At 37.4% G+C, this 7,249-nt stretch overlaps 3 protein-coding genes across 3 annotated transcripts; all 3 read right to left on the bottom strand.

Annotated features, from left to right (window-relative positions):
* Positions 1-337: 337 nt before the first annotated feature.
* LOC101312177 (F-box/kelch-repeat protein At3g06240-like) lies at positions 338-1,609 on the bottom strand. The gene has a single exon (XM_004304849.1). The coding sequence runs from the start codon at positions 1,607-1,609 to the stop codon at positions 338-340; it is 1,272 nt and encodes a 423-aa protein (XP_004304897.1).
* Positions 1,610-2,982: 1,373 nt separating this feature from the next.
* On the bottom strand, positions 2,983-4,206 carry LOC101311887 (F-box/kelch-repeat protein At3g06240-like). The gene has a single exon (XM_004304848.1). The coding sequence runs from the start codon at positions 4,204-4,206 to the stop codon at positions 2,983-2,985; it is 1,224 nt and encodes a 407-aa protein (XP_004304896.1).
* Positions 4,207-5,241: 1,035 nt separating this feature from the next.
* On the bottom strand, positions 5,242-6,405 carry LOC101311596 (F-box/kelch-repeat protein At3g17530-like). Its single transcript, XM_004304847.1, has one exon. The coding sequence runs from the start codon at positions 6,403-6,405 to the stop codon at positions 5,242-5,244; it is 1,164 nt and encodes a 387-aa protein (XP_004304895.1).
* Positions 6,406-7,249: the final 844 nt, after the last annotated feature.

Below are 7,249 nucleotides of genomic sequence, written 5' to 3'. Positions count from 1 at the left end.
TAACTTGGTCATTATTATTAATAAATTAACTAAATTTGGTATATATAAATCCATATTAAAACGGTAAGAAAAATTTCATATTAGTATGTAGCATCCATTAATTATTAAGGTTTTAAGATTGTATTTTTACCTAAGAATGAAATGACATGATTTATTAAATTGATGACGTGTCTATGTGAAATGACATGCCACATAGGATTAAGGCCATTAATGTTAGGCCTTATTAAAACCCTCTAGCACTACCCTTATAATTATTAATCTAGGGCTTCAACAACAAAAAAATGTGTCATCTTCGCCGGACATATCGATTAGTATTAAAATCCATTCTTAGATAGAATTATCTATGCGAACTCTCATGCTTGCAGTCTCCTTTGACAGAAATAACATTATTCACATAATTAACAGCTTGCAGATGGAGCGCGCCTTCCACACCTTGAATGGGAAAACGGTGGAGCCTTTTGGTACCTATGTTATAGGAAACTACACGACTATCACTGCTAACCATTAGAAGCTCCTCAGTATTCCAAAATACTAGTGGAATTTGGATGCCTTCCACCGGTCCGAACGCCAAGTATTTTATCCATGAACCCTTAACACCTGTAGACTCATCCATCATCCATATATTAAAAGATTTAGGAACTTCATCACCTGTTTCATAGGTTAAAAGAACAATGAAATCTTTCAACACAGCGGTGCTCCTGTAGCACCTATCGTTATAAAAATCAAAACAATCTGGCACCGGTATCGGATGAAATTGCTCATCACTCATATCAAATGTAAGGATGACTTCCTTGTCTCCCGCAGCAAATGCCCACCAATAACAAATTCCCTTGAAGTGCAAGACAAAAGAAGGAGCCCAAGAGGGGTGACATCCTATAGCTATATCAACATTCTCGAGCTCTCTCCAAGAATTAGCACCTATGGTGTATATCTCTGCTCTTGTAGGATGATAAGTACACAGACCAGACGTTGTTTCAACAACTCTAACAACTTTGTACTCTTTAGCTTTGGAATCAAGGCCAAATCCCATAGCAGCTGTCATTGACCATGGTGCAGTTTCATCGTCATCTTCTTCAGCTCTAGGAGGGAGATCATAAAGGACACAAGACTCAGGAAGAACTTTGAATTCTCTAATTGCGGGATTGCACAAGACATCATCGACATTATTGTTTAGACAAATGATCCCATCACAATGCCCTATAATTCGTAGACTTGAGGGACCTGTACTCGAAGGAAACATAACATCAAGGTCCTCAACAACAAAAGTAAGATTATCACCATCACCATCGTCATCATCGTTGCAAATATGAAGTAGTGACAGTAGAAGATCTTCGTTGCTATAGTCGAACTGCTTTTTCCTGAAAGCAGCAGTCTGTTCCTCATTTGTAATGCTTCTATCCTTGAAGAGAGTATGTTTGACAAGGATGCATGTCTCAGAAACGAATTTGTTGTGCCTGGAAATGGAAAGGTGCTTGGCTACGAAGCTAGGATCATTGATGATGGTGTTCCATAACTTACTGACGCATCTGAATCGTACCAAAGACTTGGGTGGCAGTCTTGATAGGATTCGCACCACCATCTCTTCCAACATTTCACTAAACGTCGTCATTCCTTCTCTACTTATTTCTCTCTTTCCCTTTTTTACCTGTAAATATGAGCGTACTTCTCACATCACATATCCATCTTACGCCTATGGTATCCCGAAAGGTGTCAATTTCGTCTGGTGACTGAAACTTTCAGATTCACCATTTTGAAAGCAGAATGCTGAGTCGTTCCACTTCATGATGTTTTGCTTTTCATGACAGTTTCGGTTTCATGTATCTATATCCAAATGTAATCCCGCTTTTCAGTCTCTATTAATTGATTGTTGTCGTCGTGCAACATAGGAAATGAGTAAAATCCACCTCTCACGGCATTCAGCTTCATAGCTTGGTTAGAAAATCGTCAAGAAAAGAAAATCATGTGGATAGAGTTACGAAATTAAAACATGGCAAACCGGCCGAGACACTTCCTTGGATTATAAGGTCTTGGAAATGTGGTTCATATGAGAGGATAATGATCGAAGTGATAAATCCAAGCTGAGGCTAAGAGAGAAACCAGGTGACACCTTCTACAGTTGACCTCTCCAGTTTGATTACCGGATCCAATTTCATGCATGTCCTGGTTGACCTTTTCAACTCATCATTTAATTCATTCACAATATTATGTTCAGAAGGAAACATTACATCACAAGCATGTTTAATACCTAGTCGTCAGGTACTAGCACCCAAAGCTATATGATCGGCTGGCCTTCATTATAAATAAATACACGTATTTATGCCTACGACATCAAATTAAACCTTATGGATTTCTATACGAGGTAATACTGTTTACTAAGAACTTAGATTAATTGGTGTACAACAAATTACATCACAAGCATGTTTAATACCTAGTCGTCAGGTACTAGCACCCAAAGCTATATGATCGGCTGGCCTTCATTATAAATAAATACACGTATTTATGCCTACGACATCAAATTAAACCTTATGGATTTCTATACGAGGTAATACTGTTTACTAAGAACTTAAATTAATTGGTGTACAACAAAGTAAAACCGAAAATTTAATATTCATAGAAATGGCGCTTGGCATGGTGCTGTACTAGTTTGTTGCACGTACAGCTTAAATGTGGCTTAGAAGTTAGAACACTCACTTGCTAGACGGAAAAGAGAACACCAGTTTCACAAAACATGTACAGAATGCAAACATAATATGTGCTTTGTTAATCGAACCACTGTATTTATTCAGTGACAGTTTTCATTTGGAAAGAATGTTGACGTCGTTAATATATAGTAGCATAAAGTCATGACAGATATAACTTGCAATGTGAGTTCAAATGTTCAATACTGCGCCTCCTTTGTACTATAAACAAGAAATATCAACACATATTTGATTACTACTGAAGTTCATAGTGAAGGGTAAGAATCTTTATTCTTAAGGTTATTTACCTCTTGACTGGAACTATACTATTTACATAAGGAATAGCCTGAAAAAAACTCGCACCATAAACTGGTAAATACTGGTACTTCTCATTTACAAAGCTGTACAAAGCTATTTGTTTACGTATGAAAACCAAAAGAATCTCATTGCTTTCCCAAAGTGTCAATGGTATAGGAGATCTCGCAATGTCGACGGAAAGCTGTTTAATCCACGAAGAGTTGAGACCATCAAACTTAGTCATCACCCAAATCTCAAAGGGTCGACTTCCACCACGATAAAACCCAAAAAGAGCAGTGGAATCGTTCCACACTGTAAGGTCCAAGTCATGCATCGGAAATTCGTACAAGCAATCCGGAACCAATATATTTCGGAAAATCCGATCGGCGGTGTCAAAACAAACAATTGCTTCCCAAATGTAGTACTCTTCAAGTCTGTCATACAAAGTGATATATTCCTTCCTTTTTTCATGTGCCAACCAGTAACAATTACCCTTGAAGTACACTTGAAAATGTCTAGGCCAAATAAACGTAGTTTCTGTTTCCAGATTGTGAATCTTGATCTCTCTCCAACAATTGGTACTCATTGTGTAAACTTCTGCTCTCAAAGGATCAATAACGAGACGATCATCCTTGTAATATTGCTCGCCGTAACTTACAACGTTAACGAGTATATAATCTTCGGACTTGGGATCATAGCCAAATCCCACTGAACCCATGTTCTTATCTTGAAGGCATGACTCGGGAAGAAACTTGAATTCTTTGATTGCTGGATTGTACAAAACAAGGTGTTTTGCATCATAAAGAGCTAGACAGAATACCCCATCACAATGACCAATGATATATGCGCAATCATGATAACGTCGATCAATAGGTATCTGAATAAATTGTCCCCTAGTTTTTAAACCCATTGAAGGCGGAAACTCGAGGTCCTTGATATCATAACGAAGGTTATACCCACCACCATCGTTTGCATTACGAAGATTAAGGAACGAACAAACAATTTCCTCAATCCCAGTGTCAGTTCTGCGCATTACAGGACGCTTTAAGAGGATGGTTGTGGAGGAAAACAGGTTCTGGTGAGAGTGGAGATGCTTGGAAATGAACTGGGGACTATTGATCAGAGAATGCCAGGATTTGTGGATGCACTTAAATCGCATTAGAGATTTCGGAAGCAACCGTGATAGGATTGACACCACCATCTCTTCTGTCATTTTGCAGAACTTCTCCATGATTGCTGTGTCCCTTTGTTTTTGCATGGTTCTTTAGCTATTCATCAAGCAAAACCACATTACCTTAAGGCAGCCTAGAACAATTGTAGATTGTTATAGCACCACCACGTGATATAATTTTAAGACGAATAATGAATTTCTTTCAATTATTTCATAGCTTCACCCACCTTAGAGACAATATCTGGCACAGAATTAAGGAATTTTTTTAATTTTTTTTTATTAACAGGGATTATGGAAAGTTGAACTCTTTCATGGCCTCGATCAATAGGAAAAAAAGGAGAGGATGGAATTGTCGGATCCCCTGGTTTCTCTCTCAACCCCTATATACTCAACTTGGATCCTTTCACCTCATCTTTTTCATTTTCCCTTTCTTCTACTTGCCTGCATGCAGAAACTAGCTAGCAAAATATAATGTATATCTCTTCTTCATGTATGTTTTATTTGTTACAGAAAAACGATCTGTGGAATTTGATTAATTAATGATATCAAGTTATCAACAAGCATGGATCAAATGACATTTCAAGTTTTCAGACGACATAGAAATATAGGCAGGGTTGGGTACGGCGGATTACGTCCGGGTTGATATTCTCCATAAGTATATTAACAAAACGTACATTTCTGGACGAACAGTTCATCGGATTACAACGTATATATGTGTTTTTTTTTATCTGAATCGAATTCACTAGCTTACAAATGAAATATTAAAAAGTGTTGGATATTACACCTTAAATTCATAATTCACAGGCCCGCTCGAAAATGTACAATATGCAATAAAGTTACCATTATACAACAAAGACAAGGTACGTATGTCTTTTCAATCTTAGAAATTCTTATATGCACGACGTGTATTTATACAACATGCATACAAATTGAGAATATTTTTAATACACGGCATGTATCTTCACATACATATATGGATTATCATGATTAAAGGAAATAATATAGAAACATGGTGGTCAAACATATGAATTGTTATGAACGGTTAAAATTGCGTCGTGTAAATTTGTGTCGTGATATTCTCTTTCAATCTCTAGATTATTGTTTTCCCTTGACAGAAACTATACTATCAACACAAACAATGCCCTGAATATCGTCTCCTAGGTTCACGCCATGAATGGGAAAATATTGGAGCTTTCCGGTTACGAGGTTATAAAGAACTACACGGCCATCTTTGGCAATCATAAGAACCTCGTCTATCTTCCAAAAGGCCAATGACCTCCGAACAGCATCTACAGGCTCTAAGGACAAATATTTTGTCCAAGATCCCTCATCGCCGCCTCGTATGTCATCCGTCACCCATATTTGAATAGAATGAATTGATTCGAACATGCTAAAACCATAAAGAGCAATGGACTTATTCAACAATGCAACATGAATATCATGAACACCGCATGCAGGTTCATTAAAACTATCCGGAAGCATTGCAATGTGAAATAGCCCATCTGCTGTATCATACAGAATCATCACTTGCTTGTTTGTCTCCTCAAATCTTTCATATTCATCCAAGCCCTTCTTTTCCTCATAACCAAACCAATAGAAAACACCCTTAGAGTACAAATCACACGCGGTCGGCCAAAAGTAGGTATCTTCAGTTTGTAAGTGATCGGTATTGATCTCTCTCCAAGAATCAGTGCCTAGTGTGTAAATTGCAGCTTTAGGAGCATTCTCACCATAACAATTCGCAATTTCTAGAATTATGTAATCTTTACATTTGAGATCATATCCAAATCCCACCATGCTCCAGAAACAAGCATGATAACATGATGCCGGAATAATCTTGAATTCTTTGATTGCCGGATTGTACAAGAAAAGGTCGCCGGCGTACATAGTCAGAAAAATGATGCCATCAATAAATTGGCCCTTAGCCTTTAGACCCTTCAGAGGTGGAACAATGAGGTCTTCAACTACGAAATGAGGGTCTTCATCATCAGCATTACTATAAGTTTCTAGACGAAGATATGAAAGTACAACGTTCTCATTGCTCGTTTCACTTCTGAGGATCACAGGACGCTTGACGAGGAAGGAAGTAGAGGAAGATGGATTGTTGTAAGAGTGAAGATGTTTGGCTGCAAATTGCGTATCATTAATCATAGAATACCATGACTTGTGGATACACTTGAATCGCATTAGAGATTTAGGAGGCGTTCTTGATAGGATTTGCATCAATATCTCTTCTGTCATCTTGCAAAACCCTACCATTTTCTCTCTGTCCCTTCTTTTTGGTCTTCTGTTCTAGCTACCCCTCCTATATAAATTATACGTTCATCATAGACCAACGGCAAGATCCCTTACCTGAGGAATTAAACCCATCATATATAATGAGGAATTAATTAAACTCATTATATATAAGCAAATGATCATATGTCAATTCAATAGGTTGCCATCAATCAAGATGCATGCAATGAATACTAGTGGGAAGAGAAACTCACCTACAATAGGGTGACTTTTGATGGCAATGGGCTGCAATCGGAAACTATATTGCAGATGAAGAAGAATGGAACACTCAATGAGGTCATTTACTATATCTGGAAACGCCTTCAGCCCATATATAAATCATGCATTAAGGAAGTAATTAAGCAAAGTAATTAAACGCTTTTTATGGAAAACCTTTAGAAACCCATCATATATGGATCTACAAATTGCATACATGCATCTCCTATGTACGTGTGATTCCCTTATGTAGTACTTGGTATTATACATTAGTCTATAAAAACTTATGATTTGGTTGATGTTATTAATTTAAAAGTAAATGACACTTTAGTACTAATTTAAGCTTCATTTTGTCCATTTAAATGTTTTTAAAAGAAATGTGTCCACTTCAATATAAGGTGTGTAAAATGTGCCCTATTGGACAAAACTTTTTTAATGGGCCAATTTTTAACAGTTTTTTCTGTCGAAAATACCCTCAACCCGTGGAGTATATATACCAGACGAGATCCATTTTCAAATTTCTGTTTTGAAGAGAGAGAAAGTTTACGATCGGAGAGAGAGAGAGAGAGAGAGAGAGAGAGAGAGAGAGAGAGAGAGAGAGAGAGAGAGAGAG

This window comes from Fragaria vesca, linkage group LG6, assembly GCF_000184155.1.
Source record: "Fragaria vesca subsp. vesca linkage group LG6, FraVesHawaii_1.0, whole genome shotgun sequence".
NCBI classification, from domain to species: Eukaryota; Viridiplantae; Streptophyta; class Magnoliopsida; order Rosales; family Rosaceae; genus Fragaria; species Fragaria vesca.
The sequence above is the reverse complement of the archived record's forward strand: the minus strand, read 5'-3'. Positions and strand labels throughout refer to the sequence as shown.